The sequence below is a fragment of the Loxodonta africana genome, chromosome 25 (genome assembly GCF_030014295.1).
Source record: "Loxodonta africana isolate mLoxAfr1 chromosome 25, mLoxAfr1.hap2, whole genome shotgun sequence".
Classification (NCBI taxonomy): domain Eukaryota; kingdom Metazoa; phylum Chordata; class Mammalia; order Proboscidea; family Elephantidae; genus Loxodonta; species Loxodonta africana.
The window spans coordinates 38,010,957-38,030,789 of NC_087366.1; the positions used below are offsets into that span (position 1 = coordinate 38,010,957).

A 19,833-nucleotide genomic window follows, 5' to 3' on the forward strand; every position below is an offset into this window, starting at 1 on the left:
AAAAACATGTAACACATGCTTAGTCATTTCCTCATGCTGAAAGCTTAGGTGCCAAAAATGAAATGACCAGAGTTCACCAAATACTTAATACAGTAAGGGTCACGTGTCCCTGAAATTATTGCTGCTTGATATAACTGTGTATGTTCTTAATTATACAATGTTATTCTTGTAAAAAAATCAAATATATAGCTACATAAAGTAGAAAATTTAACCTACTTCTGCTTCTCAGAATTCAGTATTATTTCATATATTATATACTTTTTACATTTTTACTAAGAAAAAATTCAAACACAGAGAATAGTATTAATGAACCCCCACAAACTCAAATTAATTACTTGTACAATGGAAGAAAGTATCACATTAAGATCCATTCTACTACCACCGCCAAAGGTTATATAAGTCACAAAAAATGTTAAAAAAAAGAAAACCAATATGAACTTGAAACAAAAGCGTTAACAACTCAGAAGGCTGTAAGGGGAAATGAATACATACCACTCCCTATTCTTTGAAGGTTCTGCTCTTCGAAAGAGGTTCAGAAGATTCACAACAGTTACTTCTGAACTAAAGTGTTGTTTGAAAATCTAGGAGGGAAAAAAAAAAAACAATGAATAAATTTTTATTTGCTTCAAACACACATGGTGCTTTTTAAGTGAACTTTAAAAAATAATAAAATTTAAAGAATTTCTCTCCCAAGAATCCTAGTGTAACTTAAAAGCTTTATGAGAGCAATTTCGCAAAAGTGACATTCATGAATTCATATTCCATGGTCCCAAAACACTTAGTATTGATAAAAATATATTAAAAGCAATATAAAAATTTATACGGCACTTTTCCTTTTTGACGAAATTTCATATACATCAAATTGTACAGTCTAATTATTCTTATGAGCTCCCCCTAAGCAGGCTAAGTCTGTGCTCTCCAGAGTACAAATTCCCAATGGCAGAATAATTTGAAATATTTTACTGCTTAGAGCACAGGTTCATGTAAGAAGGACCAAGAAAATATTTATAAACAAAAATTATATTTCAATGAGTAACAAAGGCACCCACCTCAAAAGCACTTAGAGCTGACAGAACAACGTCTATACTATCATCACCTAATCGGGTCAAAATAGCTTCTTTTATGAAAGATTCATCAATACTCTCCTGGGGGAACAGAAAAGAAATACGGATTTTCTGGTTGCTAAAAACTTTACAAGACTTTACACTAGAAAGAAAGCAGGGTTTTGCGGAAAGCACTCCAGAATACTAGTGGAGGGTCAGAGGCTCTGCCCTGGCTGAGACATTTAAACACCCTAAGCATACCTGTATTGAACCAGGCAATCTCTAAAGAGTCTTTAGATTCAAATTATTTGGTATAAACTTTATCCAGTTTCCACTGAAAACATAGTAAAATATGCATAATCCAATTATAATCTTTCCACTGAGGAGTTCAACTGGTTAAAGCAAGAGTCCACATGTTGAGAGTGCATAGACTACAGAGTCAGAACGCCTAGGTTTAAATCCAAAACTCTGCCACTAGCTGTGTGACTTTGGCCAAGTTACTTAAGCTTTCTGGATCTTCATCTGGAAAACAGGGTTAATAACAGTACCTATCTCAAAGGTTTGTGAGAGGACTAGATAACGTTAGGGCTTAGAACAGTGTGTGCCTTACATTTAGTAAGTATTGTTAAAAGTTAGCTATTACTACTATCTAGATTTTTAAAAGGATAGGACAAGTATTCCAAAGCCAGTCTGCCAAAATTAGGTATCCCCTTTTTTAAAGTAACAAATAAAAATAAATTCAGGACTGACAACTGAATAGATCTCTCCTGCGGGAGGTAAAAAGAAAAATAACATTATGAAAAACAGGTCACTCTGTTGGGAGAGAAACTAAACCCGCCAGAATTCACAAAACTTAAGTCAAAGTTTCATGTGTCAACATCAAAGAGTAAAACTGCCCCAAGGGGTTTTCAAGTAACCATTGCTCTACCATGGCTTCTACACATCTAAAACTCTCTAGCACAAGAAAGACCAGTATTCAATGAGTTCAATTATTCAGCAAGTCAATAAGACAAATTTATCAGTACAATTTGTGAAAGAAACAATGTGTGCCAGAATAGAAATGAATCAAATGAAAAAACAATTCTCAAATTGAAGTACTACATCAATCCCTTTAAAGAAACATGCTCAGAGAGCCTCATATTGCTTTAAATTATTTTATTATTTATATCCCAATTTTAAAACTATTTAAAACTATAAAACAAAACAAAAATCTGTAAGCCAGAGATGAAAAGACCTACAAAACAAGTAAAACTCAAATTAATTTAATGTGATAATTTTGCTTAGCTGAAATTAAATTTAACTTGTAATATGAATCTGGTTCTAAGAGCTTGACACAAGTTCTTGAGTTCAGCATGTTTATACTACTGCACACTACTAAACTCTGATAGCACTTTTCTCTCGTCCAGAAATTTTCCAAATGTACTAATAGTGGTATACGAGATATTTGATGCATTATATAGATAAACATTACTATTTTAATTATACTAAAAAGTATATTAACACTTCAAATCCATGATTTGAGGTTATACAAAAAAAAATGAGTCCATTCAAAAAAAGCTAAAGAAAAATTTTCAGAAAATACTATCAGTGGCAAGCTAGTACAGCAAAGGTTGTGAAGGTATTGCCTGAAGGGAAATACTGTTCTACTTGAATCACTGCAAAGTCTTTATACCATTTTGGTGTAAAAGCATTATTTACAAATTCAATCTGCCTCTGCAGTATCTGGAGCCACCATAATTTTAAACACAAATGCAACTGTAAGCACTAAGTTCATGGAGCAGTGCTCAGTATAAAGTTATCGTTCAGGTGACCCAATATGCTTCTTAAACCTAAGATTATCAAAATCAAAATTCAAAACTAACAAGTTCTCTGAGAATTTGTGAACGTCTGTGAATCTGTTTAAAAATTCCAGTTTGAGAAACACTGAAGTTAAACTAATAATTTGCAACGTAGAAACATATGAAAACAGTTGTTATTAGGGCATGCACAGGTTAAAACGGTGGCTACTGGCATGTACAGTTTTAAATCTTTGCCCAAAATACACCCACCTGCCGTATTCAGCTCATCACTATCATTATGTAACATCAATTCTAAGTAGTAACTTCAATGTCTTATTCTAGAATTACACTGCTCATCATAAGGAAAAAAACAAAAACAAATAAAAGATGCTTCACACAAACCTTTGATGTTTCCATGATATTTTTCAGATGATTAATGGCAAGAAGTCTCACAGGGGCAAGTGGATGATTCAGACTGAGCATCAAGGAGGTATTAGAATCTGCTAAAAACTGCAGGAGTCATCATAATTATCAAATGATTTCACTATAAAATCTGAGCAGCGTATGATCAACAAAAGCCAGACAAAAACCACCCAGAACGCCCAAAATATTCAATAGGAAACATCTTAATTTCATAAACCAAGTAAAGCAAACTGTCTCCACAACATGATACAAGTTACAAGAGATCAAAGATTTGCACTAATTTTATGGGTGTGATTTTGTGTAAACTTGTGTCTATGTGTAGGTTTAATTTAGTGAAGAATTATATGAAGTAGATTTTTATTTTTTATGTGTACCTGATTCCAAAGTGAAAAGCACCTAAACAGAAATATAATTTAAGGAAGTATATCATGGAAGACAGGATGCAAGTCATCTAAATGATACAACCCAACCCCACTGCCGTCAAGTTGATTCCAACTCATAGCGACCCTATAGGGACAGAGTAGAACTGCCCCATAGAGTTTCCAAGGAGCGCCTGGTGGATCTGAACAGCAGATCTTTTGGTTAGCAGCCGCAGCTCTTAACCACTACGCCACCAGGGTTTCCAAATGATACCACAGTGATATTCAAATGAATGACTACTTAGTTCACTCATATAATTAAACTAAGAATGAAGTCCATTAAGATTTGGAATTGAAACAGTTTTTATGGAAGAAAAAAAAAACTAATCATATTTTTCTTCATAAGATCTATTTTTAAGGCTAATTATAAGACTTTCTGCTTAGATATGTTAACTTCTAGTATAAAGATTGAGGGTACAGTTGCCAGATAATTTCTGCAATTCTAACACGATCATGAAATCTAAAACCACCTCTCTCTTTTCCTAATCAATAATTTAAGTACCAATACATGGCTACTGAGCACTGTATTGGACATCACAGATCTGAGAGAAAGGAACACCTGAAGCCTACATAAAGCCCTCACTTAGTGATTGCTAATGAACATCACATATAATACCCCACGCAATACTCTTTTCTGGAACAAGTATCATGTTCGCAGTTAACTTAAAAATTACTGAGCCTTTCTCTAATTATTCAATTCCTGCCTTAGAACCTTACTTTAGGTAATTGAGCGAACAGTATAAAATCTCATTCTCTATGAAACGTTTCCAAGAGGGTAGGAAAAGTAGCAAATTTCCTTTTGCAGTTCTTCAAATAATCACACAAACATACTCCTGTCATAATTCCTCTGGAGAAGAAAAGCTTACCTGATACTTTCCTCCACTTGTAGAAAGAGAAATAAATTGGTGAAAAAGCTCTTGTTTTTTTAGATCTGTGACTTCCTTTAGGTGTTCCTCTAATACAATATCTAATGTTCTAGGGTATCTGGGAAGAAATTAAAGTGTTAATTCATTATTATTAATAAAGTTATTAACACACACCCTGTATAAAGGAAAGACATAAAATGAAGTTTTAAAAACTTACTGACTTAATAATCTCCAAATTTTAACTAATGGTATAACTACGTGAAACCAAATGGTAATAATATATTCCAACAGCAAAAATATAATATCTGTACAAAAAATTACCCTCTCCACAGTCCACATGCAATCCCTATTTTCCTCTTAAATTTCAAAAATATTTAATTCCTATATCCATCCCTTTCTAAAGAAAAAGGATAGTCTCTTTACAATTCACTATATCATTATGTGACTTGGGAATCATATCTTTATAGCACAGCAGGTACACATTAAAAAAAGGGAAAAACACATACATATAACTTACCTGCTTTCTAAAAGTCTTATAAGTGGAAGAAACTGTTCATTAAGCAAAGATACTTTATTAGAATCACTGTCTTCCTGTGAGCTATATGAAATATACTCTTCAAAAAGAATGCTGCAAAACAAAACAATTAACAAAGGTGAGTGTTACCATCTACCGAGCTCCTATGTTCTAGGTACTTTAAAAATATTTGTCACACTGCTGTAAGATATAACTTGTAATACTTAAAGATACAGAAACTAGGGCTAAGAAATCACATACTGTACCTGAGGTCAAATTATAACAGCAACAACAGCCAACATTTGGTGATCCCTTATGTGCCATAAAAAGTAGAGTGGGCATTTAAACCTCAGTGATTCCAGAGCCCAAACTCTCAACAGTACTTCACATGTATACTTTCATTTAATTCACAAACCAACCCTCTGAGCAAGGGGAACAAATGATGCATACCTACAGTTAGGTACCTGCCAATGTTACGCAATGGCAGATTTAAATCCAGGCAGTCTGACACCAAAACTTAATTAACATCACTCTATTGGAAGTGGTAGAGGCAGGATTCAAATGTAGATCTCGCTGCAATGCCTACATTCTTTTCACAGTATCAACTGCTCTTTAATTAAGAAATGAAAAAAGGGAGACTAAACTATATTTACAGAGTAGGAAGAAATAATCTTTATTGCATGCCTATGCTCAATCTGGAGCCCCGGGGGCACAGTGGTTAAGTGATAGGGCTGCTATCCAAAAAGGTGGGCAGTTCAAATCCAACAGCTGCTCCTTGGAAACCCTGTGGGGCAGCTAATATCTACTGAATACTAATTGCGATGTATTGTTTCAGGCATTTTAGCCCATTTATTAACAGAAAACTTTCAGCAGCCACAAACCATATTTAGATACAGCCCAAACCAGGCTTAACCATTAACTTTGCCGTATGATGTGTAAGTACTAATGATGAGCAAGAAAATTCACTTTGGCTTTTTCTGCCACCACAATTACAGGATTAAGTACTTGTAAAATGTAAATCAAAAGCACGTCAAAAATAATAACTGAGATACAACTATTGGTCTCTACTCATTCAGAGCTAAAAAGACAAAAGGAAACCAAAGACTCAAAGAAGAAACTACTCCACAGAACCCATAGTTTACATGAACAATGACATCCCTTGAGACCAGAAGAGCTAGATGGTACCTGGCTACCACTACCGACCCTTCTGACCAGGCACTCAGATGGTCCCAGATAGAATAGGAGAAAAATGTAGAATAAAACTCAAATTCTTAAGAAAAGGCCAGATTTACTGGACCAGTAGGTTCAGATTTAACGAACCCTGAGACTACCACCCTGAGATACTATTTAAATTTGGAACCCAAACCACTCCCAGAGGTCACCATTCAACCAAATGACAGGTTGACTCACACAATAAATAATATCACCCATGAGTACTGCGCTCCCCAAAATAATCATCTAGATAAAACCAAATGGTTAACATTTACCCTAGACCAAAGATGAGAAGGCTAGAGGGAACAGGGAAGCTAGATCAATGGAAACAGACCAAAATGGAAATTACGAGAATGCTGATATATTGTGAAGAACGTAACCAATGTCACTGAAGAGTAAGCACAGAAATTGTTAAATGAGAACCTAATTTACTGTGCATACTTTTACCAAAAACACAATAAAATATTCTAAAAGTAAGTAATAATAATAATAGCTTAGAGGATGTCATAGGAGATGGCGGCATAGAAAGCTCCAGGAATTAATCCCCCTACCAAAAACTACTACTAAACTGGCTAGGAGTTGTGTCATCTGCAGGATGAGTCTTCCTCCAACCCTGATGCCCCATTCTTCATACAGTCCAGCTTCTCAGCTTATTTGCTCAGCGTACAGTCTGTGTAAGTATGGTGAAAGGATACAACCCTGACGCACCCGCTTTCTGACTCTAAACCATGCAGTAGGGTCCCCTAGGAGCTGCTTATTCATTCTTTTTCCTTCCTGTTCCTCAGCCTGAGTCTTTTCGATTGTTCTGTGGTCAAGTTCACTGATTGTTCTGCCATCTCAAATCTGCTGCTGAACTCCTCTACTGATTCAATTACTTCATAACTATGGAGTCTGGTTGAACATTTGCAGTGTCCACGGGAGTACCTGATGAAGAAAGAGACTGGCACTCAAGGAGATCTCTGTCAGGTCACCGGTTGATTGCAAAGATAACAGAACGGAGACTTAGGAACCATACACGACAAGGAATATAATATTTACAAGTGAAGAGGACTTGAAGCACTTATTGATGAAGATCAAAGACCAAAGCCTTCAGTATGGATTACACCTCAACATAAAGAAAACAAAAATCCTCACAACTGGGCCAATAAGCAACATCATGATAAAAGGAGAAAAGACTGAAGTTGTCAAGGATTTCATTTCACTTGGATCCATAATCAACAACCATGGAAGCAGAAGTCAAGAAATCAGATGACGTATTGCATTGGGCAAATCTGCTACAAGAGATCTCTTTAAAGTGTCAAAAAGCAAAGATGTCACTTTTAAGGACTAATGTGCACCTGACTCAAGCCACGGTGTTTTCAAATGCCGCATATGCATGTGAAAGCTGGACAATGAATAAGAAGACCAGAGAAGAACTGATGGCTTTGAATTACGGTTTTGGCAAAGAATATTGAATATGCCATGAAGGGCCAGAAGAACAAACAAATGCCTTGGAAGAAGTACAGCCAGAATTCTCCTTGGAAGTGAGGATGGTGAGACTTCATTTCCATACTTTGGACATGTCATCAGGAGAGACCAGTCCCTGGAGAAGGACATCATGCTTGGTAAAGCAGAGGGCCAGCAAAAAAGAGCAAGATCCTCAGTGAGACGGATTGACACAGTGGCTGCAACAATGGGCACAAACATAGCAATGATTGTGAGGATGGCGTAGGACCAGGAAGTGTTTTATTCTGTTGCATGTAGGGTTGCTATGAGTCAGAATCGACTCGACAGCACCTAACAACTGTAACAACATAGCTGTTATTAGGCGCCCTGGCGGCTCAAAAGTTAAGTGCTTGGCTGCTAACTGAAAGGGTGGTGGTCAGAATCCACCAGCGGCTCCACAGGAGAAAAGACCTGGCAATCTTCTCCTGTAAGGATTTCAATAGCCTAGGAAACCCTATGGTTTACTCTCTGTTATACAGGGTCTCTATGAGTCAAAATTGATTCAATGGTGCACAATAACAACACAGTGTTATTTAAAATAAAAATAACTTACCTAGCCAACAAATGATCTAAGTTGTTCTTCAGAGTTATATTTGTAAGTATAGCTTCTAAGTGCCTCCTGTAGATTTCACCATCCATCTCTTCAGTTTCTCCTCCTTAGTATGCAACAATTTAGAATTGAGTTCTGGAAATGTTTTACACATGCTCACAATATTACATTTATTTTTAGCAGAAAACTTTTTTATAGGGATGATTTTAAACATATATATATATATACAATACTACCCAGCTTTTTATCTGTATTCGAAAGTGTATTCCACCTAGTTAATGGTTTATATTTTTCAAAACATCTTTGTATACATTACCCTCATTCGTCTTTTACCTGAGACTCTCTATAAAACGAGTATTTTCATACCTATTTCAATAGTGAAACAAAAGTCCAGGGAATACACATTCATTCCCTAGGAGACACTCGAAGTTCATGGTGAAGTTAGTACACAGACCAAGATCTCAATAAAATATCTCTGAAAACAAGCTAAACTTCTATCTCAGTAACTCCGTACTGAAGCAAGAGCTGTCATTTTCTATTCCAGATTTGCTTAAAATGTATAAATCTGATGTCTGCCCTTTGCCTTCAAAGGCTAGGGACTACAATACTCATGAACATCAGAATAGGAATACTCTTTCGTTTTTACTAGTCATGCCTCTAATATGCATGTTTCAGCCAACATCTGGTTAAGTAAACCTTATTTTCCAAAAGCCTGACAGAATTTTAGAGACATTTTCTTAGCATTCTCCGAGAAGTAATAGGACCAAGTGTTTCTTCCTTAAGTCCTTCCATATTTATTGAAGAATAAAAACAAAAAATGCATATGTTATCACTTCCTATTAGTAATTTGGCTTTAAAAAAAAAAATTTGGATTCTTTTTTTTCATGAGATTTTCTTGATCTTATATTTTTAATGGCTCTAGGGAGAAAAGCTGACTTTTTGGCAATTAGATGATATATTTATCACAAATAAATCCCTGAAGTCCGTTAACTACCTAAACACGAAGAAAAATGTTTACTCACTAATATATTTTTACTTAAAAAAAAAAAAAGTCTATACTGTTTTTCAAGTAGAGACTGTTTAAGAATTGCAGACTTTTAAACAGAATTCTGGTGATATTGGTCAATTAACAAGGATATTACTTGAACCAACCTGCTTCCCAGTTCAAATTTTCCCTCTTGAGAAAAATAGATCAGTTACATAAAAACAACTGGATAGCAGATGTTCCAAATATTTTTAAGATATTGAAAACAATGTGGCTCCTATTTTAAGAGAATCAAATCTTAGAAAGTAAGTTTCTGGACACAAAATACAAAACCACATACCTGTAACATGATTAATGATGGAAACAACCAGGTGGGGAAGCATGTAACGCAGAAGAGGACTGATGTCATATATTTCAGAAATTCCACCAAGTATTGTAATAAGATCAGGAACATTACATAAATGAGGAAATGGCCTTTGAAGAAGGAAGCACACATGATGTTGACATTACAAGTTAGATAATGAATGGCGATTAAAAAAAAAATAGGTTATCACTTAACCTCCAAAATATTTTGCAAAGTAGTTTGACCTGTAATTATCATCACTTCTCAATTCAATTATACATACTTTTTCCCAAGGCTGTCTGGCTTCTGTCTCTGCAGGAGCACAATCAAGCAACCTAGTCCATCCTTGATTAAAGAGGGGATTTTGGTCAATGTTTTGATGATCTGTGATGCCAATGAATTAACGAAGGTATTTTCCATGGTCACTTTCACAGAAATCTGACATATTATCATGTATGTTGCAGCTCTGTAATCTGGTAAAGATGATTTCAATCCCTAATAGTTTTTAAAATATAAAAAAAGATAAATCAAAAACCTCGTAAGTTACAGTTTAATACAACATAGCACATACTGAGAATCAATCACTCTTCAGAAGTTAAATATCAAGGTGTTGACCCCTATTCCTGAGTAGAAATGAAATGAGACAACTCTCTGGATTAGAAATAGAATCTCAGGTATCCCAACTGAACACATCTCCACTACACATCCTAACAGGAGTCAGCAAGCTCTTCTTTTATATGCAAACACCTACTCTTATTAAGTAAGGGAGACTTCCATCAGATCACTAACACATCTGAAAACGTGTCTGACTGAAGAAGACAATAATTTTGGGAGCCAAATGCAGTACCTCAATGGGGAATCTGGGAAGGTAATAGGCAGCAAGGCCTTCGTGAAGAAATAGCATTAAGAAACAGACGCCAATGCAAAAAGAATGCCTTGAACACATTTTCTAATCTACTCCCATTCCAGTGAGATAACATGTCTGTCTCCGAGGAACGGAATTACTGAGCTGAGGGCTGGGAACCATAGTCTTGGGGGAACATCTAGCTCAACTGGCATAACACAGTTTATAAAGAAAATGTTCTATATCCTACTTTGGTGAGTACCATCCGGGATCTTAAAAGCTTGCGAGTGGCCAGCTAAGATACTCCACTGGCCTCACCCCATCTAGAGCAAGAGAGAATGAAGAAAACCAAAGACAGAAGGGAAAGGCTGGTCCAAAGGACTAATGGACCACCATTACCACAGCCTCTACCAGACTGAGTCCAGCAGATCTAGATGGTACCTGGCTACCACCACCAACTGCTCTAACAGGGATCACAACAGAAGGTCCGGGACAGAGTTGGAGAAAAACGTAGAACAAAATTCTAAGTCACACACACACACACACACACAAAAGACCAAACTTACTCGTCTCTCAGAGACTGGAGAAACTCTGAGAGTGTGGCCCCCAACTCCCTTTTAACTCAGTACTGAAGTACTCCTGAGGTTGACCCTTCAGCCAAAGATCAGATGAGCCCATAAAACAAAATGAGACTAAATGGGCACACCAGCCCAGGGGCAAGGGCGAGAAGGCAGGAGGGGTCAGGGAAGATGCTAACACGGAACCCAAGGTCGAGAAGGGGAGAGTGTTGACATGTCACGGAGGTGGCAACCAATGTCACAAAACAATGTGTGTGTTCATTATTTAATGAGGAACTAATTTGCTCTGTAAACCCTTACCTAAAATACAATTAAAAAAAAAAAAGGTCTGGGAAGATAGTGGCTGGACTAGATAGCCAACATTAATTCTTAAGGAGTTATAGATCCTACTCTGGTGACTTTTTAAAACAAAAGAAAGGACAATTAAACCTTATCACTCATTTGATGTAAGTTGCCAATTTTAAAACATTTACGTCTAATTGAAAATTTCAAAGGTGAGAAAATTCCTTAAAATATTAAATAACCCACTTTACACATAAATAAGGCAAACCTTTTGGATATATGGAAATAGCTTGGCGACTATATTGTCTGATACGTCTTCGGCAGCCACTAAAGCGGACACGATGGTGGACGCATAAAATGACAGCAGCACCCTCAGCTGAGCTGAGCTTCCGGGACACGCCGCGAAAACCTACGACAAAGAGCACAAACAGAAACCACTGAAGAGAGACCACCGAGGCGCGAGTACGTACATTTACACACAGCTTTTTTCTTGAACTACTCTGGCTTTGATATTTTAATTTTTGCCATATGTAACAATGAACAAACACTGAACACAAACTCGATGGTTCAATTAAGTATGATGAGGGGATGATCTGCTCAACAATCTTCCCGACATCTTCGGACCGTCTCTCAGTTTGAACAGTCACCGCAAACAGAATTCAGCAAGGAGCAGAATAATTCATTTTCATAGAAAAACATCTTTTGATCATGAAAGACTGATTCTCAAGCTGCTCACATTCCAAAACAGAATTATTTTCAAAGCGCCACTGCTATTAGGGACAGCTGCGGTATGTTTCCTTCCCTCACAGCAAGGAATCTTTTTAAGGAATTACAGGTAAGTCCCCAATTTATGACATATTTGAGTTACAACGACTGCACTTACGACCATTCTTTTTTTTTGTACATCTTGTTAGCAACATGTACTATACACAATGTTGCAGTGTGTAATCTGCTGATGTAGTTCTCGCCTGTTTGCTGGCAGATGTTCAATGTTACGATTTACTGATCAAAACACTGCCATATAGCAGGCTACGGCCTGGCTTCCCATGAAGTCTGTGTTAATGTCGGCACAGGGAGTTATAACGGAAAGTTGGGCAACGTTCAACTCCTATGACATGACAGTTGAACTGTGCACGCACCTGACAGCCATTACAACTCCAACTTCACTGTTATGACACTGATGCCAAGAAATAAAGATTGGATTTATAAGGATACTGATAATGAAATGCAATAATATGAAAATTAAAAAAAAAAAGAGGTATTTGACTTACGTCAGAACCAACTTATGATGGAGTCATCAGAACAGAGCCCTGTCAAAGTCAGGGACTACCTGTTATACATAGCACTCACCTTCACAGATTTTGTCACCAGACTGCAAATGAAGTCCATAAATCCAAGATCTTTGTAGCAGTGCGTAATCAAAGTTCCTTTAGCTAAGGGCACTCCAGATTGCTGTTAGTGACAGAAAGAACATGTGCTTTTGATCCAAATTCTTTAATTCTTCTTTTAATTAAAAATTTCCCATTCCTTCCTTTTTATTAATTCTTATCACTGACCTCAATATCATCATCAGTAATCTTAACTCTTTCCTAAGCCTATTAGCCTACTTTCGTCCCCATTTGCTCTCCTGCCTAGCATGGATCACCACGCCCAAGGTTCAGTGAAGTTCCTGCTAACAGCGTACCTCCACTTTCCCGTACTATACGCTACCGGATAAAGTGATGATGAGACTCAGCTGGTGTGACTACAAAATCACGCCCTGTGGTTGTACCCAGACCCATACATTATGCTGCCATCCTTTTATTGATCTGTAAATTACTTCCTAGCATCTTCTTTATAACCAATTATTTCTTCAAGTCCTCCAACTTATCCTTATCTTTTTAATTTTTGTAAGTGTTTTCTGCTCTTCTTCACTTCCACAACTTAAAATACCAGACGGCATCATGCAGTAGAAAAACAGAGGCTTTTGAATCAGATCCAGATTCAAAGTCCAACTCTGCCACTCTAGTTATGTGAACTTTGGCAACTAACTTAATTCTCAGAGCCTGTCTCATCCATAAAAATAGAGGACTTTTGTGAGAATTCAAGATAGTATGATATAAATTGCCTAGCCTGATGCGGACACTAAATGAAAAGCTACCTTTTATTATTAATAATAGTTTCACCGTGAAGTTAGGAAATAAAAATGACAGCGGTAATACTTGGACTACCCCCAAAACATGTTAACAACTTAATTTTTTCCAAATTAACAACCCTTAATTAAGATTTATAAAGACTAAAGATATGTGTTATTCAACAATCATACCTTAACTGGCAACAACCAGAACCATTTGTGTTTAGAATTATTAATTTTTAGAAGCTGTATAACCCGCACAAATATTCTTGTCTCGTGGTATGGCAGAACACAAGCAATGAGGCTATCTTGATTATAAAGATGGATGTGGAACCTGAGGAAAAAGCAAACCATTCAAATTGACCCAAAACTTATAGGCACACATTTCCTTACATGTTCAAATCTTGTATCAATGAGGTATAACAACTTAGAATGAATATTGGTAAAAACAACTGCATAACTATAAAATGACAGAGAACTTAAACTATATGCCTGTTTTTTGCATTTCCATTCACTTTCTGTCACCCTGTGTTCCACACTATTATATCAATGTAGCTGTGGGATCAATGCAGTCAAACCAACAAAAAAGCAACTGTTCACCTGGGCAGCAATGCCCAGCTTCTTTTTAGGCTCCAAAGTCCACTTTCACAGCCTCCTCTGCTTTCCTAACTACCGTACTTCCAATACCAAAAGACTAATTATAAAAGAAATCATATTACTTTCTTTGGATCATAACTATATGTTATATAATTAAAAAAAAAAAAAAAACCATCACTGTCAAGTTGATTCTGACTCACAGCTACCCTATAGGACAGAGTAGAACTACCCCATAGGGTTTCCAAACAGTGGCTGGTGGATTTGAACAGCTGATCTTTTGGTTAGCAGCCAAGTTCTTAACCACTGCACCACCAGGGCTCCATTACATAATTACTACCATATATGATTTGTCTAGGAACTTCACAAAACTCTGGACCCAACCGTCTACCCTAATACTGTAGACAGATTTATTAATCCCAACAGACACATTATAATCTTTCCAGGCTTGAAGACCCGTCTCAAGTGCCTTCTTTTCAAGACGCTTCTCCTAATTCTCCCAGTCAAGTGATCCCTCTTACGGCTCTGACCTCTCCTATCCTTTTATCTATACTTTTCTTTTAGTGCCATACTCAGCCGTTTATGGTTGTTATTGTGAGTTTCTGTCAAGTCGGCCCCCGCTCACGGCGACCCCACGCACAGTGGGACCAGATCATTGTGATCCATAGGGTTTTCACTGGTAGATTTTTGGAAGTGGATCACCAGACTTTTCTTCCTAGCCCAACGTAACCTGGAAGCTCCACTGAAACCTGTTCAACCTCACAGCCACATGCAAGCCTCCAACAACAGACAGGTATGACTGTGCATGAGAGGTGCACTGGCTGGGATTCAAACCCCGGCTCCTGCACGGAAGGTGAGAATTCTACCACTGAACCACCACTGCCCACTCAGCCTGCAATCATGTTGCATTCCCTTAGCACTTCAGAATAAGAAGAAATACATTAACACAATAAATGAATGAATGCCAAAAAATACAAAACAAAATGTAAAGACACATTATTTGCAGGACTCACATTAGTTGCCTTTTATTTTTTGGTTTATGTCTTATCTCCCTAACTATAGTTAGTAAGCAACTTGAGGGCTGATGCCTTGTGATGCCTTACATCCTCTCAAATGTTTGGCACAGTGCGCTTCACATGGTTTGTATGAAATACTGTAGAAGTATCTGATACATAGAGTCAGATACTGAGAGTGGAATGGAAATGCTGATTCTCTATACTTGGTATCTACCCAACAAATAACTTACATAGGAATCTGATCATTTTCTTATATTGTCACTCATCAAACACACTGAACTTCTTGCTATTTCTCACTCATCACATCTTTCACATCACAATGACATTATGTGTGCTGCTTCTTCATCTAAAATAAGTCTTCATAGTAATCTCTCAGGCTTTTTAAGTCCTAGCTGAAATGTTACTTTCTCCACAACGCTTTCCTCAACTACTCCAGGCAGAGCTGGATCCCGAAAACTCTGCATAAACCTTTATTATGGTATTTATTGCAAAACAGCAAACAAAAAAACCAAAACCAAATCCAGTGCCGTCGAGTAGATTCCGACTCATAGCGACCCCATAGGACAGGGTAGAACTGGCCCATAGAGTTTCCAAGGAGCGCCTGGCGGATTCGAACTGCCGACCCTTTGGTTAGCAGCCGTAGCACTTAACCACTATGCCACCAGGGTTTCCCAGCAAACAAAAGGAGCCTGCTTATTAGTTACATAAAGAAATAATCAAATGAAAAAGAGCTCCTTAAGTTAATGATCTACTTGGGTGAAATTAAATGCTAGAAGACAGAGTGAAATATTAGACTTTTGAACATTATACTTTGACGAGTTTAATGTTCTGATAATCAGAAGACCCAAATTAAATTGTTTTCTCAAAGACCCACTTGCTTCCTGAAGGGAAATCACTTTACCTTCATGTCTCCAATTAATGAAATGAAAATCCTACTTTTAAAACACATATTAGACTTCACACCCATTAGGGTTGCTATTATCAGAAAAACTAAACAAGTGTTGGCAAGCAGGTGGAGAAATTAGAGCCCTTGTCCATTTTTGGTAGGATACAAAACAGTGCAGGCACTGTGGAAGACAGTTTGGTGGTTCCTCAAAAGTTAAACACAGAATTACCATATGAGCTAGCAATTCTAGTCCTGGGTATATGCCCAAAAGACTTGAAAGCAAACACTCAAATAGATACATGTACACCTATGTTCACAGCAGCATCAGTCACAATAGCCAAAAGGTGGAAGCAACCCCAAGGTCCATCAACAGATGAATGGGTAAACAAAGCACAGCACATATATTATGTTCTTGTTAGTTGCCTTCCAGTCAATTCCGACTTATGGCAATTCCATGTGTACAGAGTAGAACTGCTTCACAGGGTTTTCAAGACTATGACTTTTCAGAAGTAGATTACCAGGCTTATCTTTCAAGGCACCTCTGGGTGGGTTCAAACCACCAATCTTTCAGCTAGCAGTTGTGTGCTTAACTGTTTACACCACATAGTGACTCCTATAATGGAATATTATCTAACCGTAAAGAGAAACGAAGCCCTGACACATGCTACATTATGCTAAATGAAATAAGTCAGACACAAGATATTGTATGATCCTACTTATATCACATGTCTAGAGTAGGCAAATGCATAGAGACAAAAGCTTATTAGTGGTTACCAGGGGCTGGAGGAAGGGAGGAATGGGGAATTATAGCTTAAGGGGTACTGAGTTTCTGTTTGAGATGATGAAAAACTTTTAGAAATGGGACTAATGATGGTTGCACAACATGGTGAATGTAATTAATGTCACTGAATTTTACACTTAAAGATGGTTAAAATGACAAACTTTTTTTATATATATTTCAATAAAATGAAAACATAAACAAAACACATATATTGGGAGAACAAACAAAACACGTAAGCAGAAGCCAATAAGTAAGAAAAACACTGAATAAACTTACAGAAACGATTTCTAAACTGGATGAAAGATCAGACCTTAGAAATAAACTTGAGTTGTATCCCATCTCTGCCACACACTAGTTATGCGACTCAGACAAATTAAGCCCTCTAAGCCTCAGTTTTCTCAGTTTTAAAATGGAGATAATATAAGCATCTTCCCATTGGAATGTCCTGAGGATTACCTGAGATAATGTACGCAAAGCGCTTACCACAGGTACTAGAGTATAAATGTGCAATACGTGTCACCTATTATCGTTTTTCTTAAGTTACAGTACCTTAGAGGATACCGATACTCTCTCCTCAAAGCATTAGTTAGCCAGCAATTATTTTTGTAATCCCGTTGCATACCTGTGTATCAACCACTCCAGACACTTCTGTGCTGGCTTGAGCAGGAAGTAAGGGGACAAGTGAATAAGGAATAATGAAATGTTTTCATCCAGTTGTTTGTTCACGGCTTTGGTCTGAACACTGCGCTCCAAGGTTTTTGCTAATTGGCTGAACAATGGTGCTTCAAACTGTTCAAAGGAAGGATCAATTCCAAGCAGCTCTTCCAGGCCAGTGCATCCTAGGAAAAGACTAGTTTACTTAATAATTCTTTGCAAGGAAAATCATCCCACCCCTCTTTTACAGTTTTTGTTGCTGTTAGTTGCTTTTCAAGTTGGCCCCGAACTCATGGCAACCCCATGCACAACAGAAGACACACTGCCTGGTCCTACACCATTCCCATCATTGGTTGTGGATCAGATCGTTGTGATTCGTAGGGTTTTCATTGGCTGATTTTCAGAGGAAGGTCACCAGACCTTTCTTCTGAGGCCATCTTAGTTTGAAAGCTTTGCTGAAACCTGTTCAGCATAAAAGCAGCACACAAACCCCAACTGACAAGAGTGGTAGCTGCATGTGAGGTGCACTAGCCAGGAACTGATACCCCTAAAAGTCTCTGAATTGTTTCAGAATATATAATCTGCCGCAAACATGGATTTCTAGTTTGCAGCATACAGGACAAATCTTATTTCACCAACTACAGGAACAGAAAATATTTGATGACAGAAATTATTCCTTTTTAAAAAAATTACTGATACCCTTACTAGGCCAGTCCTCTGGGACAATGTCAGTCCTCTGGGAAGACTCCTTCTCCACCCCAGCCACGCCCCCCTTTTAGATATCCTTCGTCTCTAAAAATGGGTTGACCTCCCTAGCGTTATTTCTTCACCTGTGAGACACTTACATCCATCTCAAGTATCTAGCACAGTACCTGGCACATGATAATTTGCTCCATCAATGCTAATTCTCTTTCCCTTAACAACATAAGAGAACAAATTAAAACTGCTAAGGAAGAGGATGAACAGAAAACATACCAACACCCTGAAAGAAAAAAAAAAAAATCAAAACGCTTCGAAAAGCTTTTCTAAGTTAAAAGGTAGCTCACCAATGGCAAAGGCAGTGTCCCTGTCAATAGTGGCTGCTTCCTTGGGGTCAAACAACAAAGAGGCAACTTCATCTCTAGATAGGAGACTGGCATCACTTTGAGGGAGGGCGAGTCGCTGGAGCTGCTGAGCTAAGGACGTCATCTTTCACCCAAGGAGAAGAAGTGATTTCTAAAAAACAGGTTAAGAAACGGAACTACTGTGAGAAATCTCTAAAACCATAAGGTGACTTTCCAGCGCGGTTGTGGACATACAATCAGCTGTCCCGAACTCGCGGACCCCCGGATACAAACACAAGTGCAAAAGCAATTACAACTTTTAACTACAGCCCCGGGGTTGCGTGAACACTTTCTTCAGCCTTGTCTCCGCAAATACCCGGTAAACCCACGGACCTTTCACTCTCTCTCGGTATCCCGCCCCGATCCACAGCCTCAAGCGGCTCTGTGCCCATTCTCACCAGGAACTCGGACTTCGAGCAGGATTTAGAAGGCGACAACTCTTCACGGCAGCACCCACATGGTGTCAACGAGTCCAGCTCTCGCCCGGAAACCTAAGACATGCTTTAGAAGAACTTCCGGTTTCGGGAACTACGGCAAGAGAAGAAGTACAAGCTTGCGTGAAACGCGACAAAATGGCTGCCTCCCTTTGACGGGGCCCCGCCCCTCTACCCTGGTCGTATTTGAGGCTCCGGGTCTCCTTTGTTCAGGTGCTGCGATCTGTGCCCGGGCTTGTGGACTGAAGGTCTCGTTCTATACATGGGCGTTTTGTGAGCTTTAAGGCTCTGTAGCCAGAATCATTCTTTCAACAAATACTTAAACGCAGCTTTTACTATGTACTAGGTAGCAGCATCGCGGAGCCCTGGTGGCGCAGTGATTAAGTAACTCGGCTGCTAACGAAAAGGTCGGCAGTTCAAATACACCAGCAGCTCCTTGGAAACCCTATGGGGCAATTCTCTGTCCTTTAGGGTCGCTGTGGGCAACGGGTTTAGCAGTATCGTGTAGTAGTTAAAAGTCTGGGTTGTGAAGTTACGTTGCCTGGGTTCAGATTCCGGCGGTAGCGCCCGTGTGATCTCTACCGAATTATTTAAAAGTCTTTACGAGTTCCTTACCTTTTCTTTACAGTGGAACAGGCTGAGAATTAATGAGATAAGCTACTCATCCCAGGGTCCGACACACTGCGGACCGCTCAATAAATGGACATCACCATCCTGATGCTTGGGGGCATCTCGCCACTCGGCTTTGTCTGCATTCCTGGAGGGCATGTACTGTGCTTTTTTTCTTTTCAAACTAACTTTGTTTAAAGCACAATTAACAAACCCATTTTAGTTGAACAGTTATGTAAATTTTAACAGATGAATATATAGGTGTAGGAGTTCCTGGGTGGTGCAAACAGTTAAGATTAACTAATCAGAAGGTTGGAGGTC

At 38.1% G+C, this 19,833-nt stretch overlaps 1 protein-coding gene across 3 annotated transcripts in view; it reads right to left on the minus strand.

The window, feature by feature from the left end:
• HEATR1 (HEAT repeat containing 1) overlaps nt 1-18,998 on the minus strand; it is a 60,095-nt gene extending 41,097 nt beyond the window's left edge. For 2 of the 3 annotated variants that reach the window (XM_064276705.1, XM_003410910.4), the window contains exons 1-14: nt 18,868-18,998; nt 18,413-18,581; nt 17,335-17,551; nt 13,628-13,769; nt 12,673-12,774; nt 11,591-11,731; nt 9,902-10,113; nt 9,616-9,749; nt 8,294-8,396; nt 5,047-5,157; nt 4,530-4,647; nt 3,224-3,331; nt 1,050-1,145; nt 493-581 (exon numbers count right to left, since the gene is read on the minus strand). In XM_064276705.1, the coding sequence (XP_064132775.1) occupies nt 493-581; nt 1,050-1,145; nt 3,224-3,331; nt 4,530-4,647; nt 5,047-5,157; nt 8,294-8,396; nt 9,616-9,749; nt 9,902-10,113; nt 11,591-11,731; nt 12,673-12,774; nt 13,628-13,769; nt 17,335-17,551; nt 18,413-18,554 (1,715 nt within the window). In that variant the 5' untranslated portion in view covers nt 18,555-18,581; nt 18,868-18,998. Of the gene's footprint in view, nt 1-492; nt 582-1,049; nt 1,146-3,223; nt 3,332-4,529; nt 4,648-5,046; nt 5,158-8,293; nt 8,397-9,615; nt 9,750-9,901; nt 10,114-11,590; nt 11,732-12,672; nt 12,775-13,627; nt 13,770-17,334; nt 17,552-18,412; nt 18,582-18,867 lie in introns of those variants that run through there. The other variant, XM_064276706.1, reaches the window with a different exon arrangement.
• Nucleotides 18,999-19,833: the final 835 nt, after the last annotated feature.